This window comes from Tupaia chinensis, unplaced genomic scaffold (genome assembly GCF_000334495.1).
Source record: "Tupaia chinensis unplaced genomic scaffold, TupChi_1.0 Scaffold000359_1, whole genome shotgun sequence".
Taxonomy (NCBI): Eukaryota; Metazoa; Chordata; class Mammalia; order Scandentia; family Tupaiidae; genus Tupaia; species Tupaia belangeri.
This window is the reverse complement of record NW_006159855.1, coordinates 3,092,993-3,115,096: the sequence shown is the minus strand read 5'-3', so window position 1 is coordinate 3,115,096 and position 22,104 is coordinate 3,092,993. Positions and strand designations below refer to the sequence as shown.

Below are 22,104 nucleotides of genomic sequence, written 5' to 3'. Positions count from 1 at the left end.
TGGAAGTATACGCATGGGTGCCCAAAATCACAAAGAGAGACAAATGAGGGAAAAGGGATTACCAGGTAACCATTCTTCCTAACCCCAAACAAAACAAAAATCCTTCGGCCCCAGGATAGTCGACAATCGATACATATTCCTGTTTTCCTTTTTCCATAAATATGTTTTATCATTTTGACCTTATGGGTTTTTTTAAAGAATTATTTATTTAATTTTATGGAAAGTGAGAAAGCAAGCCGCCAGGTCTCGGACTCAAACCGTGGTCAGCCATGTGAGAGTGTCTAGCACCTTTAACCATGACGCCACCTGCTGATCTCCATTTTGACCTTATGTAAAAACCCTTCTACTGGTTGCATTTTCACTTGGCAATAGATCTTTATATGTCAGTACACATGAATCTACCTCGTTCTTACTCAGCAAAGAGAGTAGTGTGTGGTTGTAGAGCAATTTATTTAACTTGGTAGTTGGTTATTTTGTAACTAGCCAATTACTGAATTCTTTTTATTCTAATAATCTTATTTTACTTTCTTGTCTCATCACATTGACTACTTTTAGGTCAGTGTTAGATAATATACATCTAATTGTGCTGGTGATGTATATTTTCCTTTATGTGTATTGTTTTACTTAGAATGCCTCTCGTATTTCTCCACAAGTATCAATTTTACTCTTTGTGTAAATCATTCTTAATATTCCTATTTCTATATTAAAGTTATGCCCTTCTATTTATATTTTGCTGAAAATTTTATCAACGGTAGATGATGGAATTTTATTAAATGACTTTTCTCTCCACATCTGTCAAGATGATTAAAGTGTTTTTTTCTATTGATTTAAGATAAATCATTTTAATAGATTTGCTAATGTTAAGCCCTCTCTACATTTCTATGAAAATCTGATGTAGTCGTAGTACATTCTTTAAATATACATCTCCTTTCAGTGTTAACAGTGGTTATTTATGATTGGTTGGTATATGGTAGATTTTTATTTTGTATTTCTTAATCTGTATGTTCTGATTTTTCTACAGAGGTCATGCATTACTTGTATAGTAAAGATAAGAGCTTAAACATGAGAAAAATATTCTGGATTTGGCTTGCTCTTTTTATGTTGAAATTTTTCATACGTTATTATACTAAGATGGATAGTTGTGTAATATTTTTCTTGCAGTCTTTGTCAGGTATTGATTTACATGAGCTTTTTTAAAAAAGTTAAAAAGAAGTTGGGAAGCTTTCTTTTTTATGTCTTGGAACAGTTTAAATAATATTCAAAATTTTTGCTGTTTGAAGTTTTTATAACATGTATAAGACTGTCAAAGTCTAGTGCCTTTTTAGAGAATAATTCTTTGATAATTTTTTCCATGCTCATTGCTCTCTTTAAATTTTTTTCCTATTCTGTAGGCTTTTAGCCATTTAAAATTTACTAAATAATTCTATTAAGATTTTCAAAATGTGTAGTAATCTAATTATATCATTCTTTCTTGTACGTAATGTATGCTTATGCTTTATTCTGATTCATTTTTTCAGAATTAGTCTATTTTATTGGTCTTCTCAAAGAACCAACTCTGGGATTTATGTTGTAATTTGTTTTACCACTTTATGATTTTTAAATTTGTTTTTGCTCTCATTAATTTCTTCCTTTATTATTTTTGTGCTTTTTCAAAGTGAATGCCATTCTAACTTTTCCATGCTTTATTACAGTTACGAGCATTTTAAGACCGACTTTTTCTCTGAACGTCTTTATTCACAGCACTTTAATTTTTCTGTATGGTATTCTAAGTTATAAATTATTTAGAATTTCAGATTTGACTTTATTTTTTACTGATAGTATTTGAAGTAATACTTAAAATTTTTCAGATAGTTTGATACTTGTAGTCATTGTTTTAGCATTTGTTAAAAACTTCTCGTTTTATTGCCTTGTTGTCAAAGAGGGTATGGCCTGTACAATTCGTGCACTTGGGAGTTTATCGATGTTTTCTTGGGAATCTAACAAATTTGTAGTTTTAATAATATCTCCAGGAAATGGAAAAGAAGATTGTGATCTCTGAAGTAAACAAAATCAATCTACATGTATTAATTTTACATTATTAAGTATGACAGTGTGTACCTTTAATTTTGACTTGATTCATTTAAAGACTAAGAAAGTTATTTTATGTTGGTCTCCCACTACTCTTGTATTTCTTGTCTCTTTCTTCTGTGTCTAACAGTTCTTGCTTTGTGTGTTTCTTTTTGATGTTATTTGGCAAATGATCTTTTTGTATCTAGGGAAAAAATTCTTTCCTTTCAGAACTTGTGTATCTTTGCTGCTTTTGTTGTAATTGAGTTGTTTATGTAGAAATATATAGTTCAGTAAAACATTTGTGCCTATTTAAGTTGATAAAAATACTTCGGAAGCCCTTGTGTCTTAAAAAGATATTTTAGAGACCAGCAGATGGCATATTGGTTAAGTCGCTGGACTCCCACACAGTTGACCAGGGTTTGAGTCCCAGACTTGGTGGCTTAAAACCCATGCCAGGCCCAGTTAAAAAAACAAACAAACAAACAAACAAAAACACCTCATGCCAGGTACATGTGCATGCATGCCCAAAGTCTCAAGAGGAGAGTGGAGGAGAAGGGATTGTAGAGTAGCCATCCTCCCCGAGAGGTAATTTCTCACTTTCTGTCTCTCTGGCGAGCTCACGCCCCTTATAACAAAAATCTCTCTAAAAATATTTTGAAAGGTTTTGATCTCCCCAATTAGACTAATGTCCTCTAGGGCCACTTCCTAAACCAAAGCAAGAGTGGCAATATAGGTGAGGTATACCACCTTTCACAACAGAATGTAGGTCTTTGGAGTCTGCCAACATTTCCAGTTTCTGCCTTGGGACAGCCCTATGTGTGGAGATAATTAGGGCACACCTGCCCTCCAGCTGGTCACATTCTGCCTTGAAGAGGGCCCACACTAAGGCTTTTCTCAGCTCAAGAGGCACTTCTGCAGGGGCTAACCTTCTAATTAGGAGGGGCAGCAGAGTATGCGTGTTTGTCTGACTGTTGGAGAAAAAGCTCATCTCAGAGACACATCCTACTAAGATTTTCCCAGAGCTGTTTGAGCAGAACTTTCACAGGACAAAGTCTGTACCAGGCACAGAACCAATTTTTTCCTGAACAAATGGAGGAGGTGTGAATCCCAGCCCTCAACTCAGCAGTGAAAGAAATATGGCCTCTATTTTTCCTTCATTCAAGTTCATTTCTATTTTGAGCCCCTGTTCCATCAGCCTCATGGAATTTGATCCTAGTCAATTCTGGGACCTCTTTTTCTCCAGAGGTGAGTCCTTGAAAGTTCTGGGGGTCTTAAATATTGTTCAGATGTTAGGGGTAGGGGACCCACATCGGCCTAGTGTCTCATGTTCCTGTCACTGCCCTACTCTCTACCACCTGTATGTCATGCTTGGAAATACAGAAATTGCTCCGGATGGGGACAAGAAAGTCTTCAAGGTGAGGGGTGATTTCATCAGAGGGACCACTAGATAAACTAGATAGATATTTGTACAGGAGACAAGACCGGTGATAAGAAATTATTTCTGTGGACACAGTGCTTGCTTTGTTGAGGGTCACAGTCTAGGCCCTTACTGCTCACTTGTGAGTAGGCTTTGACCCTGACCACTGCGTAACCCACCTCCCATACGGGCCTTCTTACCCCACTTAAGGTCCTGTCTTTGACTTCTTCAGGCCTTTTGGCAAAGGTGACCTCACTGCTCTTTTGAAATAATCCTTCCATTACTGTGAAGTGTTCCTTCTCAGTTCTTGTCTCGCCTCTGACTCCTTCTTCCTGTTCTCCTGCTGTTTGTGTTGGGGTCTCCAAGGCTCTGTCCTGACCCATCTTGAATATTCTCTCCCAGGCAGATCAAGGCTTCCACAGTCATCTATACTCAAAGTGGCTGCCTATGCCCCGACTTGCACCCAGGACGTCCCCCTTTCACGTGTGCCTGCTGCCCCACCTTGTCCCAGTGTCCTGGATACCCAGAACACCTCACCTGCATATGTACAAACCACCGCCCCTTTCTCCAGGGCCATCCCCTGGCCAGCTCCCCCTCCCTGATAGTTCCCCCAATGCCTCCTCAGTGTCAGCATCATCTCTGTGCCCTCACCCTCCCTCTCCACCTCACTTCATCTCTTCATTCCACTTCTGCTGCTCTCACCAGACCTTCCCTGCCCCATTCCTGGTCCCCTCACAATGTCCTCCATTTTCTGATTCTTCTTATGCAAAGCTTCCATCTGCTTCTTCCTGAAGTGTGGGCAGGTCATCTTTTCTTGGCCTCTTCCCTGCCACAAAGACACACCAGGCTCTTCCACTGGCCTTCTTGCCTTGGCATTGCATTCTTTCTGTTCTTCTTGTTCATGCTGCTCCCTTTGCCTGGGGTACTTTCCCTGCTCTAGCCCCAATCCTTTTCTTAGGTCTTAGTCAAAGGCTTTGACCCTCAGATGAAATCAGCCATTCCCAGAGACATCTCTTGCCTCTTGCAGAGCTCCCTTTATACTCTTAGCTCTTCAACCAATTCATGCTCCACCCGTCACATAGCACTCCAGGCCCTGGGGCAGGAAGCGTGCCAAGGTAGAAGGACTCAGTGGCTTTCCACAAGTCTACTCCATTCCAGCAGAGAGGTGAGATGAGTCAGTGCAGGGTGAATGGAACGCACCCGATGGGATTTTTGAGGCTCCCTCTCAAGACAGAGCTCTCCCAGGTGACCAAGAGCAGAGCCAGTGTTCACCCAGTTTCTCCATAGCTGGGACGACCAGGCCACACTAAAGACCTTGTGAGACATCAGGCTCCAGGACTGCTGACCTTAGGAGGAACTCACAGTGACTCTCAAGTATGCCAGCTTCACTCTTCAAGCCCACTCAGTTCCTCTCTTTGGGTATTTTTGTGTTTTTCTAAGGATAGGCTGCGGACCAACTGCTTCAGGGCTATTGGGGTCACCAGCCCATCTCAGACAAACCTCCTGGATTTTAGGACTTTTGTGATCTGGGCCTGGCAGTCAGCACTCTAGTAAAATCCCTGTGCTAGACAGAACAATGAACCCAAAAGATAGCCACATCCTAACCCCTGGAACCTGAGTGTGTTACCTCCATTGCAAAAGGGATCTTCAGATGGAGAGATTACCCTGGACTCCTCAGTGAGCCCAGCCTAACCGCAGGAGTCCTTAAAAGCAGAGACCCTTTCCTGGTTGGAGACATGGATTGATCAAAAAGGCGGATCAAGAGACCCCATGTTGCTGGCTTTGAAGATGGAGAGGGGCCATGAGCCAAGGAGCGCGAGTAACCCCTATAAACCAGAAGAGGCAAGGGAACAGCTTCTCCCCACTCCCCAGCTTCCAGAGGAACCTAGTCCCATCAAAACTTTGATTGTAGCCCAGTGGGACCCATGTCGGACTTACTATAAGAAAATAAATTTGTGTTGTTTTAAGCCACAACATCTGTGGTGCTTTATTGTGGTAGCAATAAAAACCATCATACTCCTCTCATAAGCCTAAGGTTTGAGAGCCCCCTGTATAAATTTCCTTAGTGGTATGGTTTTACATCCTGTGTGCTCACTGATAACAACCTCTTGATTCTGGCTCCTGCTGCTGCCTGCCTGATTGCATGAACAGCTGAGTAAGTCTGGTTGGCCCAGCTCATCGTGCTTCACCCCCGGTCTGTTCGTAGGATGCTGCCAGTCGTGGATCAGCCATCCCGATGCCTGTTCCCAAGCCAGTCAGCTTCAGCCAGCCCTGGGATATCAGCCATGGCCCCCTGGGCTGCCATCATCAGGGCTGTGGATAGGGGAGGTAACGTGGCTGGTGTCCAGGTCATATACGTAGTGGTCACATAGGAGGAAGAGGGGTCAGGGATGACTTCACAGAGGACAAAGCTATGGGGCTGAGACCAGAGAACAGGTGTGGGTTTGCCAGGACAGAGCAGAGCGGAAGGGTGATTCCAGGCCCTTCTGCTTAAGCAAGCAGAGCTGTCTGGGGACAAGCAAGAAGCAGCTCGGTGTTGCTGGAGTCAAACCTGCGGAAGAGAAGGGAGATGGCAGCCAGGTCTCCCAGGGTTCAGTATAGCATGCTGCGGGGCGGCTCTCACTTAGGTGGGATGGAAAGCCCGAGAACTTTGAGAGGTGGGGATTGACTGGCAGCACTTGGAGAGTAGGAAAGGTTTGAAGCCCTCCTCCTTGGCTCTGAATTCCCTGCAGCTAGAGTCTAGATTTACTTTGGGACTTGGCTAGAAGAAGCGAAGAAAGGAAGAAACGAGGCAGAGAAGGTTCCAAAGGAGGAGGAGTAGTAGGTTGATGCACAGAAGATACAGCTGGGCCAGAGACTTCTATTAGGAGGACTTTCTATTGAAAAGGATTCTCTTTTTGAAGAATTCTTATCCTTTGCAGAACTTAGAAAGCAAACTCAGAGAATTATACAAGCCCGGTTAGACTCATTGGAGTCTCAAAATACTGAAATTACAGTAATTAAAGACAGTACTGGGGGCCAGCAGGTGGCGTAGTAGTTAAGGCACTGGACTCGCAGATAGCCATGGCTCTAGTCCCAGACCTGGCAGCTTGAAACTCACGCCAGGGTGCATGTGTGCCCAAAGTCCTGGGAGGAGAATGGAAAAGGGATTGCGGCATGGCCATCTCCCCCGGCAGGGTGGATTTCTCACTTTCCCTCACTCTCTCTATTTCCAGTGAGTGTACATACCCTATGCAAAAAAAAAAAAACCTAAAAAATTAAATAAAATAGTTGTTTTCATTTCTTCATGAGCAATACTGATGCATTATAAATACTCTTTATTAAGAGTTTACATAATGTTTGATACATAAAATAAACTTTATTTAAATATTTAAAATAATTCCTGAATATGAGCAATTTGTTCTGATCACTGCTGAAGTTCATATGCAGACGTTTAACTCTGAGGAACCACTACTCCATATGCACAGGGCATGGTCAGTGGTCTAATGGTGCTGCTCAGCACTGCAGCGCAAACTTCCTTCACAATCAGCCGGTGCGTCTAGGTTACCCACAGGGAACAGTAAGCACTCATCCCTTAACAGCTGCAACACCTGCTCCAGCTGTGGGTTGGTACGTGACGATCACCACACCTCTGCTTCCTTCCCCAGTTTTAAAAGAGTCACAGTGTCAATAAAAGTCACAGTCTCACACTCAAAGCTGATCTTTTGGGGTCTTTTGTGACCGTTCACATGCTTTTCAGGAAGAGGCCTGGCCTGCATCGGTTCATCTGAACACATCACACAGGGAGCCCTGGCAAACCTGGAGAAGGGCTCACTGATCCCACTCGCCGGGGTTCTGCTCATCACTGTCTTCCTCCGAGTCCGCGGACACCCTCTTGATTCTCTGGAGCGCTGCCTTGATGCTCCTCTCGAGCTCACTGGTTGGTTTACTGCTGGGGTTTGGGTCAGAGTCTGGGTGCACTTTCTTCAGTTTGACTCCTTGCCTGATGGCGGCCAGAATGTGCTCATTGATCGAGGAGCGGGGAGGGGGCAAAGCGGGCGCTTCCACTTTCCTGAGAAAGGTCTTGCCGTGCCTTAAAGAGGCCAACACCTCATCCATAGATCCTGAAATTGAAGAAGCAGAAAGAACTATCAAGAAAACACGCTCCTTCTCCCCAGGCTGTCAGAACAGTATTGTACCCGAGCAGGTAAATCACACATCAGTTAATGCCCTGGTTTGAACATACAGTCATCCTCACATTTTATATCTGCTAAAAAGATGAATGACAAGTTCCTTGTTTGAATATGGGATGGTTTACTAACTAGTATTTTATCTTCTTTTTTTATGTTGATTTGTTTCCTTTATTTTTCTTTTCTTTTTAGCTTCTGACATATGGCATGTGCAGTCATCAGGAGACAGAGGTAGAGAGGGAAAGTGAGAGATCATCCCCTGAGGGGTGGCCGCACTGCAGCCCCTTCTCTAATAATCTCTTGGGATGATGTTCAAGTCCGCCAGGTCCAAGACTTCAACCATGCAGCTGGCCATGTGGGATCTAGCACGTTAACCTCCATGTCACCTGCTGGCCAGTTTGTCTCTTTCATGAGGGTGAGAAACTAAGAAAGACAAAGAGGGATCAGCAGATGGCATGAAGGTTAAGTCACTGGACTCCCATGAAGTCGACTGTGGTTCAAGTCCTGGACTTGGCAGCTTCAAACTCATACCAGGCGTGTGTACGTGCATGTCCAAAATCCCCAGAGGAGAATGGAGAAGGGATTACAGCATGGCCATGCCCCTTGGGGGCTGATTTCTCACTTTCTATCTCTCCGATGAGCATACGCACACTATAGTAAAAATCTCTAAAACAAAAAAAGAGACAAAGACAAGCACCTTCTAGAAGGTCCACTACAGTCCTCCTCGAGCATTCCTACCGGCCAGGATTACTACACGCATACACACACCTGGCTTGTACAGGTCTATCTAGGAACTGAAACCCCAATCTCATAAGGATCAAGCATTATGGAGCACCTGTCTTCATACTTATCTTGACCTCTTATTTTCTACTTTTCCAAACCCAAAGCAACTTACAGATGCAGACACACACCTGTTGTTAGAAAGACTGTTTTTCGGCATGGTGGCACCTGCCCTATGGCAGAAAACTGTTTTTCAAAACGCAAATTATATCTTTTCTTGTGATCCCAAAAAGTTATGGATGCCTGGGTTGAAAGTAATCTATAGTGTATAACTTAGATTCCTCTGAATCCGTATCTCTTCCTTTTCCCTTTCCCCTTAAAAAAATGTTTTTTAAAAAATTTAGCCCACTGTATTTCTCTAACTTGACTCTTGGATATTCATTAGTGATGATTCATTCTGTGACAATGAAGTGAGTAGGTTCCCGTACACAGAAAGGCTTCAAGTCTTACGCAGTGGCTCCATGAACGGGAGGAGGTGGCACTGACACATTTTTCCATAGACAGTGGGTTTAATTCCACCTACGTTACCCTGAGGTGACTTACACGATTATTTCTGAGGGTGTGAAATGCTGTCAAAACACAGATTAGATCAGTGTTTCAAGATAATGAAGAGAAGAAGCTATTTTTCACTCTGGCACCTTGACACCCCCAAGGGGTAAAACCTGCTATCACCCACTAGACACAGGGGCATGATCATGGCTGCTAATTTAGAGCAAAAATCTCTCTAATTTTTTTTTAATTTATATATACATGTATATATAAATAGGTATTAAAGCTTCTGGATCCCACAGAGCTGACTGCACAGTTCAAGTCCCATACCTGGTGGCTTATAAAACACACCAGGCATGTTTATGTGTGTGCTCAGAATCCTAAGAGGAGAATGGAGAAGGGACTGTGGCATGGCCATCTCCCTAGAGGGTGATTTCTCACTTCCCCTCTCTTTCTCTCTGGTTAGTACAGATACTCCATAGCAAAAGAAACTGAGAAACAAGTGTACATAACATTTTGCTTGGATTTATCTATATATACCCCCAAAAGCAGTGGGCTCCTGAGTCTGGGCAGAGTTAAGCCAGTTTCCTCAACAGTCAGTGTATAAAACCATAATTAGAATTAGGAGTAAGAACTAGAGCTTTGGGGCTGTGGTGTGGTGGTTGAGGGCACTGGACTCCCACATGGCTGACTGCAGTTCGAGTCCCAGACCTCACTCCCCCTCACACTCTCTCTCTGCTTCTCAAATTTAAAAAATTAATGACACTAAATAAATTTTTTAAAAGAACTATAGCTTGATTAAACAAATACTCAAGTGTGTTTGCCAAGACAAAAAGTAGCCTGCCCTTTTTTTTGGAAATACTATATTTTAGAAAGATTTGCAACAGTAAAGTTTATTATTTTAAGAATTATTTTAACTTCATTTATATTATTTTAAATTTGATCAGAGAGGGACAGAGAGAGAGAGGGAAAGTAAGAAAGCAAACTGCCAGATCCAGGACTCGAACTGTGTTCAGCCATCTGGGAGTCCAGTGCCCTTAACTACCATGCCACCTGCCGGCCCCAGCAACAATAAAATTTCTGAGTGTCAATCAATATTCAAGAGCAGCCTTCAACATTCTGGCTATTACTCTTTCACAATCGTTTTCAAATAATTTCCTGTTTGAAATGCAACAATTTAATTCTGTAAACTTGGAGGCCCAACAGTAAACTTAATTTAAAGCAGTATTCAAAATATTCTAAAGGCAGAAATCAAATACATATTAAAATCTTAAACTTGAAATAAGTTATATATCAGTACTTTAACCACCTCAGAAATCCCAAGTCATATGATCCTTAAATGCATAGAATATTTCTTCAAGCTATGTCAGGACTTATTAAGCGCAGACTTTGGCTAAGCTAACTTTGCAATAAAAAAGTCATATGTGGGACCAGCAGATGGCGTAATGGCTACATCGCTGGACTCCCATGAAATTGACCATGGTTCAAGTCCTGGACCTGGTGGCTTAAACTCACGCCGGGTACGTATGCGTGCGTGCCCAAGATCCCGAGAGGAGAATAGAGAAGGGATTGAGGCATGGCCATTCACCCTGGGGGGTGATTTGTCACTTTCTGTCTCTCTGTCTGTCTCTGTCTTTCTGGCGAGCGCACATGCCCTATAGCAAAAACCTCTCAAAAAAAAAAAAAAAGTAATATGCAAGGCAATAGACACTGGGATATTTCAAGATTACAGAGAATCTCGAAAAGACACTGAATTAAAGATCATGGTTTCTAAAGTTACAGTGTTTCAACACCTTAATAACCCATGGGGAGCAGGGACAGAGTCCCAGTGATTACCTGGGCACTGAAAACTTTCCAAGGGATCGCATGGTCTTTCAGCAGGTGGTTCACACACTAGAGGAAGCGGCTGATCGTCTTTTACTGAAGTCCTGAAGCCCAAGTTCTTATGAGTTGCAGTTTGAGAAGACAAGGACAGAGCGGGGAGAGGTGGCGGAGGTGGTGGAGGAGGAGGAGGAGGAAGAGGAGGAGCGGGTGGCAGTGACGGTTCCTCACTGGATTTGGAGGGCATCTGGTCACCAACTGGAACAGACATCTGGACGGGAATGTCTGCAACACAGTCTTGACACCCAGGGGTTCTCTTATTAGTGGCTTCCAGTAAGGGAGCACTGCTGGTTTTCCTGGAGGACGGGTGAGCGACTGACCCCGTCCGAGAAGCTGGTGAGGATGTCCACTGGGAGAGGCCACCTGGTAGGTTTGGAGCCGCGGGTTCTGAGCGAGGGATTTTTCGTACAGTTCGAGCAGGACATTTCTGAAAATGAGAAACTCTTGTGAGAAACTTGCCACAAATGCGAGCTGTCAAAATGCTGACACTTTGTATAAACACGTCTGTAACAGAAGCAGTTCTGTGCATAAGCTCTTATTCACAGCGTGGCTCCTTGTCATTGAGACAGCAATCCTTGCCACCCTTAGGTCGTTGGAGAATATGCAAAAATGTGTCATGACTTTACAACAGCCCAGTAGATCCACTTTTCTTGTGTTAAAAAGTAAGCGGTTAGATCCTTTCATCAAGGATTATCTCCTCTGTCATTAAATGAAGATGTGAAGACATATAGGTGAAAAGACTCATCTTACTTTTAGTCTGAAATACGAGAAACTCGAAATACCAACAATAGGAAGTTAGCTGAAAAAATATTGGCAAATGTATTTAAAATCTTAAGTGGCCATGAAAAATATATAGTGCAAAGTCTGTGAAATGTGAAAAAGATGGTAGAGTGTTCAGTGAAAATAGCAGGATCCAAAATAATAGGTGTTAGGATTATAAACACGTAAAAAAGACAGGTGTAGGAAATACCAGCAGAGTGACTATCAAAGTGACAGGTGTCACAGGGACTGTGGTATTTCTTTTTTCTAACTTTCAGGCCTAAAGTAAATTTCATAATTTAAGAAATTAAATTTAAAAAAGGTCTCGTGTCTCAGGTGTTAGCTTGATAAAGAAAAATCTAACCCTCCAAATAACTATGGGACAAAGGAGGTCCCTAACAAAGGCACTGATGGGCTGGCTCTGTGGCCTGGTAGTTAAGGCAGCTGTTCAAATCCCATACCCAGCTTGAGAAACACACCGGGCACATATGCATGCCTGCCCAAAATCTTGAAAGGAGGGAAAGACAGAGAAGGGACTGCACTGTGACCATTCCCCATGGGGCATGCTTTTCCCCCTCCTCTCTGGCAAGCACATGTACTTCTAGCAAAAACTTAGGCACCAACTAGCCAATGAAGTATAAAATGTAATACCATAGGGCTATAAATGAACAGTGTCTACATATATTAACATGAATATACATCAGAAACATATCTGAGTTAAGCTGGCAAAGGATGCTTACAACATGGTACTGTCACTGTTACACGCACACATCGTACAGTCCATGACTGACTCGGTATTTCCCGCCCCCCCCTCACTCTTCTCTTCTCAGGACAACAGAAGATGATGGCAGCAAGCCCCGGCCCCACTGGAGCAGTTAGAGTTAGCATCCCAGAAACTTGGAGCCTGAGGGCTCAACGCCAGTGGTCCTTCAGTTGACCTTTGAAGTTGGGAAGTCCTCAGCCACCCAAAGGTCCCCGTTGGACATCCCAGCAGCAACATATGGCTGTGAATCGGGACCGTAAAGTCTGCCTTACACTGTCTGCCCGAGACAAATCCTTTACCTCGCGAAAGCCCTTCAGAAACAAAAAACAGCTTCTCTGATCTCGACCAGTGTCGTGTACACACACTTCCATTTCTTGTCCTATCTTTCTCTCGCTTGTTCCCTTCCGGATGTGCTCCAGTTGGCTGTATCCCCTTTGAGGGTGGCACTTCTCAGTGAACACAGATCCCCTCATTCTACAGAGGGTGCTTCTGTTCATATGTCCAAAATCCCATGGGCTTACATCATACAAGTCACTCATGTGAAGCTGAAAAAGACTAAATTCTCGAGGTTCTTTTCACCTGAATTTAAGCCACACAGACTCTCTGTCACCATCCTGAACAAGTGTACATCTCTATAATGAGATTTTTTTGGACTAAAAGAGCTCGTCATTTATCCTTATATTAGGTCAACTCGTTAGATTTAATTCATCGTTCCAGTTTGTTGGGAGCTTAGGAGGCCTGGTTCTGTCATCTTCAGTCTACTGCTTCCATGTTCATACCATCCCACTTGAAGACTTGATACGCTATACTGCCCGCTAACTCATGTGAGTCAGGGCTAAGGAGACAGACTTGCAGCTATCTTCGAATCCCTTCCTCCACACTGATTTCATTCTGCTAATCAGTGCTCCTGGTGACAGCAGCTAGCCAGTTACTCTCCACATCATTGGCTCTCCATTAATCTGGTATTTCCGTAGCTCCCCTTCAATTCATTCTTCCCACCCTAATTCTTCATAACCAGGTTTGAGCCAGTACAATTAAGTCAGACTCTTTGGGCATGGATCTGGGCATTGGTAAAGGCTCCCCATTTGAGAAGTCTTGATATGACTGGACTAAGGGACCTGGTCTCTCTTCCTGCTCTGTTTAACCTCGAGCTAAGTCATATAAATATCCTAAGCCTTGGTTACTCATCTGTAAAATGGTAAAGACAGTATCTCACAAGGCTGTTTGAAAATTAATGAGGGCTGGGGGACCAGCTGGTGGCATGGTGGTTAAGGCGCTGGACTCTCCCACATGGCCAACCACAGTTCAAGTCTGGGACCTAGTGGCTTGCTTTCTCATTCTCGCTCTCTCTTTCTGTCTCTCTGTCTGTCGATGGTCAAATTAAAATAAATGAATTAATAAATAAAATTTTAAAAACATATTAATGAGGGCCTGCTCCATGGCACAGAGATAATGTGGTACTCAGAAGCCAGATCCCACATGCTGACCACAGTTCAAATCCCAGCCCAGTCAACCTAAACATCAGGCACTCACCTAAGTGCCCAAGAACCAACAGAAGGATTCTCAGGACTGAACAAAGGCGATCTCAGTGTGACCAGACCCTACAGGAGCTGCTCCTCTCTCTCCTACCCCCTTTACTCTTACGTGTGTGCACATGTGCCCTATCATGGATAAAGGGAAATAAATGAGAATGAATGTAAGGTCCCTAGCACAGTCCTACCTCGTTTGCAGAAAGCACCCAATAATGGCGGCCCTTATGGTCAAAATACGCTATGATACTGGTAAGTGTGTCAGAAAACAAGGTCAAGTTGGTAGTTATTATTTGGTTGTTGGCATTGCATAGTATTCCTTTTTTTAAAAAAAAAAAAACTATCATTTTTTTAAAGAATTATTTTATTTAACTCTATTTATTTTTACATTTTTGACCAGAGAGGGGTAGAGTGAGAGAGCGAGAAAGTGAGGAAGCAAGCTGCCAGGTCCAGGACTCGAACCATGGTCGGCCATGTAGGAGTCCAGTGCCCTTAACCACCATGCCACCTGCTGGCCCCAACATTGCATAGTATTCCTTCAATTCCAGAATCTTATCTGATGGGTCAGTTCCTCTTTAGAAGGCAACAATAAATTTGGGTCTTTGAGGGGAGGATAGGGATGACAACAGGTCTAAATTTTATAGTCAACAACTCAATGATATTATTAAAGAAATTCCTATTTACTTTTTTTTTTTTTTTTTAATATATCTATCTTAAGACCAACACTTTTACCGGCTAACAGGTGGTAGGGTGGTTAAGGCTCTGGACTCACACATGGCCAACCACGATTTGAGTGCTGGTGCCAGTCCTAGAGTCCTCAAGCCAGTGGCTTGAAAATCACACCAAGCGTAGGTGTGTGTGCACCCAAAATCTGAAGAGGAGAATGGAGGAGAAGGGACTGCAGCATGACCATCCCCCAGGAGGGAGGGGGTGACTTCTCACTTTCCCCGTCCCTGTCTCTCTCTGGGAAGCGCATGTGCCCTATGGCAAAAAGCTAAAAAAAAGAAAAAGCACTTTTACTACACTTATGCCACAATCCTTCCTTGATGACATTGTAAAGAATTCTTTATTATAAATTAGAGGAACAGCCAGCTTGGTCTGGCTTGGTAGCACAGGGTAACACACTGCTCACACTGCATGTAGGATCCACACGGAAGATTGGGGATTTGGTTCCCCAACTAACTTGAACATGCTGGGCTTGTTGTACACGTCCCACAGTCCTGCTGGCTCGGTATGCAATGAGGTGATCATGTTATGGGACCCTGTTGCAGGCACCTGTTTGTCTCTCTCTCTGTTGAGGGTACCTGTCTCTTTCTGTGTCTCTTTCTCTTACTGTTCTTCATTCTAATGGAAGAAATTTAAAAAAAAAAAAAGCTAGCTAAAGTTGAGGGTAGTTTAACTATTTTCAGTTTTCCCTAGTGCGCTAAAGCACGGTGGTTTTAGTTAGCACCATTCAGTGAGGAGGGGAGAGCAGGAACTCGAGTGCGGTGATGCCAAAAACAGCAAGTGTTTGACATGTGGTTGTGAAATATATTGATTTTCTATTTTTTTTGGTTTTTATTAATTTACCGCAAATAATGTGGGTTTTTTTTATTTTTTTTTAAAAATACTTTATTTAACTTTATTTATTTGCTTATTTATTTTAATTGGATCAGCGAGACACAGAGACAGTGAGAGAGAGAGAGAAAATGAGAATGTAAGCTGCCAGGTCTGAGACTCAAACTGGGGCCAGCCATGTGGGAGTCCAACGCCCTTAACCCCTATGCCCCCTGCCGGCCCCAAATGTTTTTTGTTTTTTGTTTTTAATTTGCCAGAGGGTATATATGCTTGGGGTTTGGGGCATGCACACATTTGCATTCAGTGTATTTATCAAGCTGTGGGGCTGGGATTCAAACCACATGGTTGGCCATGTAGAATCCATCTCATTTAACCACTAAGCCATATAACTAGCTCAATGGTATCTTTTTTTAAGGTTCTTGCCATAGGGCACATGCACTCAAAAGAGAGTCAGAGAGAGACAAAGCGAGGGAATGTGAGAAATCACCCACCCACGGGGGATGGCCATGTGGCAATCCCTTCTCCATTCTCCTGGGATTCGAGGCATGGAGGCACATGTGCCAAGCATGGTTTTCATGCTGCCAGGTCTAGTATTTGAACTATGGTTGGCCATGTGGGAATTCAGCTCTTTAACTACCACACCATCTGCTGGCCCCAGCCCAATGGTATTTTCGAAATATTTCATCTTCTAAATTATCTGTTCTTAATACTTCTTCGGTTTTGTTTTGTTTTGTTCTTTTATTAATGATAGAGTGTGTGTGAGAAAAAGACAGAAAAAGAAGTGCCCTTCTTGGGGCGTAGACACTCCAAGATCTCCTTCCTCCAGGTCTCCAGTCCATGAGAATCCTGGGCATGCACTCCTCTACCCAGAGTGTTTTCAAGTCAGCCAGGCTGGGAATTTTTACTGTGGTTGGCACATGGTTTCCAGCTCCACAATCTTGTGCACTGCGGACTGTACCGCGGAGGCTGGGCCCTGCTCATAATACTATATACTTTCTTCCTAGGTTGGGTGCTTTTCATTTATTTTCCCAGAAAATGTAAGTGAGGTGATTACTTCTAGATCCTACCTCTTTAAATGCTCTCAATCGCTGGAGTGTCTTTTGGCGTTCTTGGTTTATCCATTCTTTTTTCTTTTGCTCCTCTTCTTTTATCTTGTCTCTTTTCTGTATTAAAAAAAAAAAAGTATTTGTAAATGATTCAGATTACAATCAAATATGTCATCACAAAGAAAAGGGCTGTATCCTAACATTCCACCGGGTCTGTGCCCAGGCTGCAGGACTGCAGGAGGGTTCCCTCTGCAGACCCAGCCGTGCAACTCCAGTTTCTGCCAGTTCAGTCTAGTGTGGCACATCACACAGACATAAAGCACGTTCCTTCAGCCACTTACCATCTGAATGCTGTGATGCTGATGAAAATATCTTACACTTTCTTCAGCCTGCTGCAGTCTGAGCCGATGGTTTTCTTTGCATTGATCCTGGTGGAAAAATACAGTTTTTAATATTACTATGGTATAACATAAAAGCTTAAAAGAAAAGACCACTGCATTCGGGCTGTAGTGGAAGGCATTCATTGATATCAGTTTGTGCTAATAGTGCCACTGCTTGGGAGGCCAGAAGCCTCAAGGGAGGCCTGGATTTGGTTCCTGGACCAAGCTGAACTTGCTGAGCATATTTACATGCACCTGTAAGCCTGCCTAATAGGGAGGCTGGGGCAGGAGGATCGCCACACAGAGAGACCCTGTCAAAAATACCCATCTCTGTCTCCCCCTCCCTTTCATACAGGAAAAGAAAAGAGAGAGCGAAAGAGAGATTTAAGCAATTTGCTTAAGGTCACGTGGCTACCAAGTGACCAGCAAGTAATGTGAACTCAAGTTGGACTCTTGACGTTAACCTCACTTCCCTTCTATTAACCCAGGGCCTTCCAAACTCTAACACTGCCGAAGGCCCCCTAACTGAGGGAGCAGGAGGGATTCGATCTGGAGGATGAAGTTAATGCTCCAATCTGGCTAAGAGAAGGCATAGCTGTACTGCCAAGGAGGTGTCCGAATCTCTGCACCTCACAGCAGCTCTGGGTACCATGGGAGCACCAAAGGACCCTGCCCATGAGTTTTCTGAAATACAGAGCAAAAAGCAAATGGAAGTCATCTGAAGAGGAGCTCTTAAATTCAGGAGCTATCATTTTTTTTTAATGTATTTAGTTTTATGTAATATTTTTCATTTGCTATAGGGTACATGTGCTCACCAGAGACATAGTGAGCCAGAGAGAAAGCAAGCCACCAGGTCCGGGACTCAAATTGTGGTCAGCTATGTGGGAGTCCAGTAACTCAACCACCACACCATCCACTGGTCACTCTGATTCTTAAATACAGACATGGTAAAAATATATTCTTTCTTTTTTTAAAGGTTTTTGACCTAGGGTGCATGCATTCAACGAAGAGAGACACACAATGACAGGGAAAGTGAGAAATCACCTCCACAAGGGGGACGGCCACACTGCAATCCCTCCTCCTCTATTCTCCTACTGGGATTTTGGGCATGCAGACACATGCGCCTGGCCTAAGTTTCAAGCCAGCAGGCCCAGAACTTGAACTGTGGTCAGCCATGTGGGAACCCAGTGCCTTAACCACTAATCCACCTGCTGACCCAAAAATATATTCTTCTAACAAGATTTTGGTTTTATTTTTAAGTTTTTATATTTGTGTGAAAGAGTAAAAAATACTTTTGTAAGCAACAAAAGAAGTCAGAATTTTCCTGTTTTTCTAATTTCAGTAAGAAAACTAGAGTAAATAATAAATATGGAGTAAATACACTTAAAATTCTAGAGCAAAATAAAATAAAGGAGCTTTTTTTTTTTCTGTTGGAAAAAAAAAATTACATTTCTGTAGGAAAAGATGTTACCCTTTTAGGTAATTGTAGGTATTGCCATTTCTTTTTAAATTCTCAAGTCCTGTAGCCTAACAGTTAAGGGAACTGCGTCCCTCATGGCTGGCTGCAATTCAAATCCCAGTCCTAGCAGCTCGAAAAACATACTAGGCGCTGTGCCTGACAGGATGGGGAAAGAGAGGAGTGATTGTGGAGTGACCGCACCCCACTGAGGGGCGCTTTCTCTCTCCTCCTCCGTCTCTCTCGGGCCGGCACATACACCCTCTGGCAATTAAAAACATAATCATTCATCTAATAAAAGGTCTGATGTAGGCTGACTATATCTATGATTGATACTTTTAAATCAATTCCCTACAGTAAAATATGTTTTATAATTTGACGTAGCTGCTCTACATAGAATTTCTGCCTATTATCATTTTAAGAGTGCCTGTGTATGCCACGGACATCCAAGACATAGTTGCTGAATAAATTAAAGTCTAGAGATTACAGAAAATATGTAAATCCCAAGAGAAACAAAGTTTGTTTGTTTGGTTTTTCTTTCTTTTTTTTTTTTTTTTTTAAGGTTTTTTGCCATAAGGCATATGTGAGTGCCAGAGAGCAAGGGAGACAGGTGGAGGGAAAGTGAGAAATCATCCCCTGGGGAGACAGCTACACAGCAAGCCGTCTCTTCCCTCCAGTTTCCTCTTGGGATCTTGGGCACGCATGTGCATGTGCCCAGCATGATTTTCATGCTGCTAGGTCTGAGACTCGAACCACAGTCAGCCATGTGGGAGTGCAGTACCTTGATCATCACAACCACCTGCTGGCCTTACAGAGAATCTTTTTAAGGAGTATATTTAAACTATATTTGGGGGACCAGCAGGTGGCATGCTGGTTAAGGTACTAGACACACCTACATGACTAACCCACTATTGGAGTCCTGGACGTGGTTGCTTGCTTTCTCACTTTACCTCTCTCTCTGTGTGTCTCTCTCTGGTCAAATTAAAATAAGTGAATGTATAAATAAAATTAAATAAATAATTATTTTTAAATTAATTAATTAAAATCTACTTTAACATAGGGCCAGCGGATGGCATTGTGGTTAAGGGCGCTAGACTCCTACATTGCCAACTGTGGTTTGAGTTCCGGCCCTGGCAGCTTGCTTTCTCACTTTCCCACTCTCTCACTCTGTCCCTCTCTGGTCAGATTAAAATTAATTAATTAATTAAGTTAAATAAAAAATTCTCTAAAAAAATACAAAAAAATATTTTCACTATAACCACTGATACATATATAAACATGCAAAAAGTTTTAAGTACGCCTTTATCTTTCATAAAAAGGAAATTCCTCAAAGAAGAGGCAAAGAAAGTGTCCCTGGGCATCCCAACCTTTCTGTTCCTGAGATAGGCTCTTCTGGCACAGATCTTGCCCCGCTTGGACTCCAGCTGCTGGCACTGCCGGCTGAGTTCTCGCACTTCCAGATCCTTAGGGTCCTGTAGCCCCACCTCTCTATCAATGTCTTTCAGTTCCTCTGGACTTTCACATGGATCATAATAGACAACTTCATCCTGTTTCTCTAAAACAGAATGATAATTTTTTAAAAAGATGTTTTATTATAAAAAAAAAATCCACAAAATACTGTTAAGTGTAAGGAAAGTTATTTTTTAAGAAAGATTTTTGCTAAAAAGTGTTTATTCTTGCCAGAGAGACAGAGACAGAATGCAAAAATTCACTCCCCCAGGGGAATGGCAATGCTGCAATCCCTTCTCTTCCATTTTCTTCTCAGGATCTTGGACCCACATGCACATGTACCCAGCATGAGTTTTAAGCCACCAGGCCTGGGACTTGAACCACAGTTGACTATGTGGAAGTCCAGCAACATAACCATTATGCCATCTGCTGGTCCCAAGTGTAAGGAAAGTAAAGATCCCATGTAATCCACTACCCAGGAAGGACCACTATCAAGATGTATGAATGGGACCAGCAGGTAGCATGGTGGTTAAGGCACTGGATACTCCCACATGGCCGACCGTGGTTCAAGTCTTGGACCCGGTGGCTTGCTTGCTCGCTCACACTCTCTCTCTCTCTCTCTGTGTGTGTGTGTGTGTGTGTGTGTGTGTATGTGTCTGCTCAAAATAAATGAATGAATAGATAAAATTAGATAAATAATTATAAAAAAAAAATAGATGTATGAATAGACATAGAGATATACACACTTACTACTTAGAGTGTCCAGAGTTCTAACAGAACATTTCTAGGTGATGGAAATATCATTTTAATAGCAACATAGTGTTCTCTGATTTAAACATTTCTTGTCATGAGATTGTTCCAATACTCCCTTATTATCCATTTCACTGTGATGGACATTTCTGTATATAAATATTTTGAGTACATCTTTTTTCTTTGTGTGTGTGTGGTATATTTTTTGGTGGGGGGAGAGTTTTTTTGCCATAGGGCGCATGCGCTTACCAGAAAGACAGAGAGAGACAGAGAGAGAGAAAGTGAGAAATCACCCCCTAGGGGGGATGGCCACGTTGCAATCCCTTCTCCATTATCTTCTCAGGATCTTGGGCACGCACGCACATGTGCCTGCTTGAGTTTAAACCACCGGATCCGGGCCTCAAACCATGGTGGGCTACATAGGAGTCCAGTGACATAGCTATTACACTATCTGCTGGTCCCTTGAGTACATCTTTTATTACTTCCTTAACAGATGAATATGTAAATAGCTCTTGGTACCTATTGCTAAATTGCCCTCCAGAAAGGCAACCTACATTCTACCTACAATTTATTGTTAAGATATCTTAATGATACCAAAAAAAAAAAAAAATACATGCTCATTGTAAGAAATTCAAACCCAACAGAAGTGCTTAAAATAATACAAAAAATGGAATTTTCTTATTTGCTCCATATCTTCTGAATTCCATTTCCAGAGGGAAATATGAACAATTTGGAATTTTATCCTTCCAGATTAACTTTTTTTAACAATATTTTTTTCTAAACATGCAAAATACTTATTACTTGAAATTATTGCAAAAAATTTTTGAAGCCCTAGGATTAAACTAAATGTTGAGGATCTGTATGACGAAAATTATTCAACTTGGAGGAAATTTAGAGAAAAACAATTTAAATAAATGGAGAGACATACCATGTTCTTGGGTGGGAAGATTCAAAATTGCAAAGACGACAATTCCCCCAAGTAATCTCCCATTTTAAGCACAATCCCAATCAAAATTCCAAGTTTTGTTTGTTTGTTTTGCACTTGCCAAAGTGATTCTAAAGTTCATCTGGAAGAATAAAGGAATGAAAATAGTCAGAAAACTTGGGGAGAAGACAAAAGTAATGAAGGGGGTGATTGCCTTATGAGATACTAAAATGTGCCTCTAAAGTTAAGTGATAGGAACAATATGGAGTCGGCATCAAAGCCACTCAAAAATCAAAGGAGGAGAGTAACAACTCAGATTGGTCAGTCTAGTAATTCTGGATATGAGACAGGCAGCCAGTGAGGGCAGTAAAGAAAAAGATTTTTTAAATGAGTGATTACGACTGTTAATCATTAGATTCCTACCACAATCAAAATTAGTTTCCCCTGGATTAAAGAGTTAAATATTTTTGGGACCAGCAGATGGCATAATGGCTATGTCACTGGACTCCCATGTATTCAACTGTTTCGAGTCCTGGACCAGGTGGCTTAAACTCACACCGGGCACGTGTGCATGCATGCCCAAAATCCCAAGAGGAGAATAGAGAAGGGACTGTGGCGTGGCCATCTCCCCTGGGGGGGGTGATTTCTCACTCTCTGTCTCTCTGTCTTTCTCTGTCTTTCTGGTGAGCACACATGCTCTATAGC

General features: G+C 42.4%; 1 protein-coding gene across 1 annotated transcript in view; it reads right to left on the bottom strand.

Moving 5' to 3' along the window:
- Nucleotides 1-6,929: 6,929 nt before the first annotated feature.
- WHAMM (WASP homolog associated with actin, golgi membranes and microtubules) overlaps nucleotides 6,930-22,104 on the bottom strand; it is a 28,797-nt gene continuing 13,622 nt past the window's right edge. Inside the window, exons 7-11 of the mRNA XM_027773538.1 lie at nucleotides 19,643-19,830; nucleotides 16,781-16,867; nucleotides 16,461-16,556; nucleotides 10,741-11,212; nucleotides 6,930-7,569 (exon numbers count right to left, since the gene is read on the bottom strand). Of these exons, the coding sequence (XP_027629339.1) occupies nucleotides 7,277-7,569; nucleotides 10,741-11,212; nucleotides 16,461-16,556; nucleotides 16,781-16,867; nucleotides 19,643-19,830 (1,136 nt within the window). The 3' untranslated portion in view covers nucleotides 6,930-7,276. The remainder of the gene's footprint in view (nucleotides 7,570-10,740; nucleotides 11,213-16,460; nucleotides 16,557-16,780; nucleotides 16,868-19,642; nucleotides 19,831-22,104) is intronic.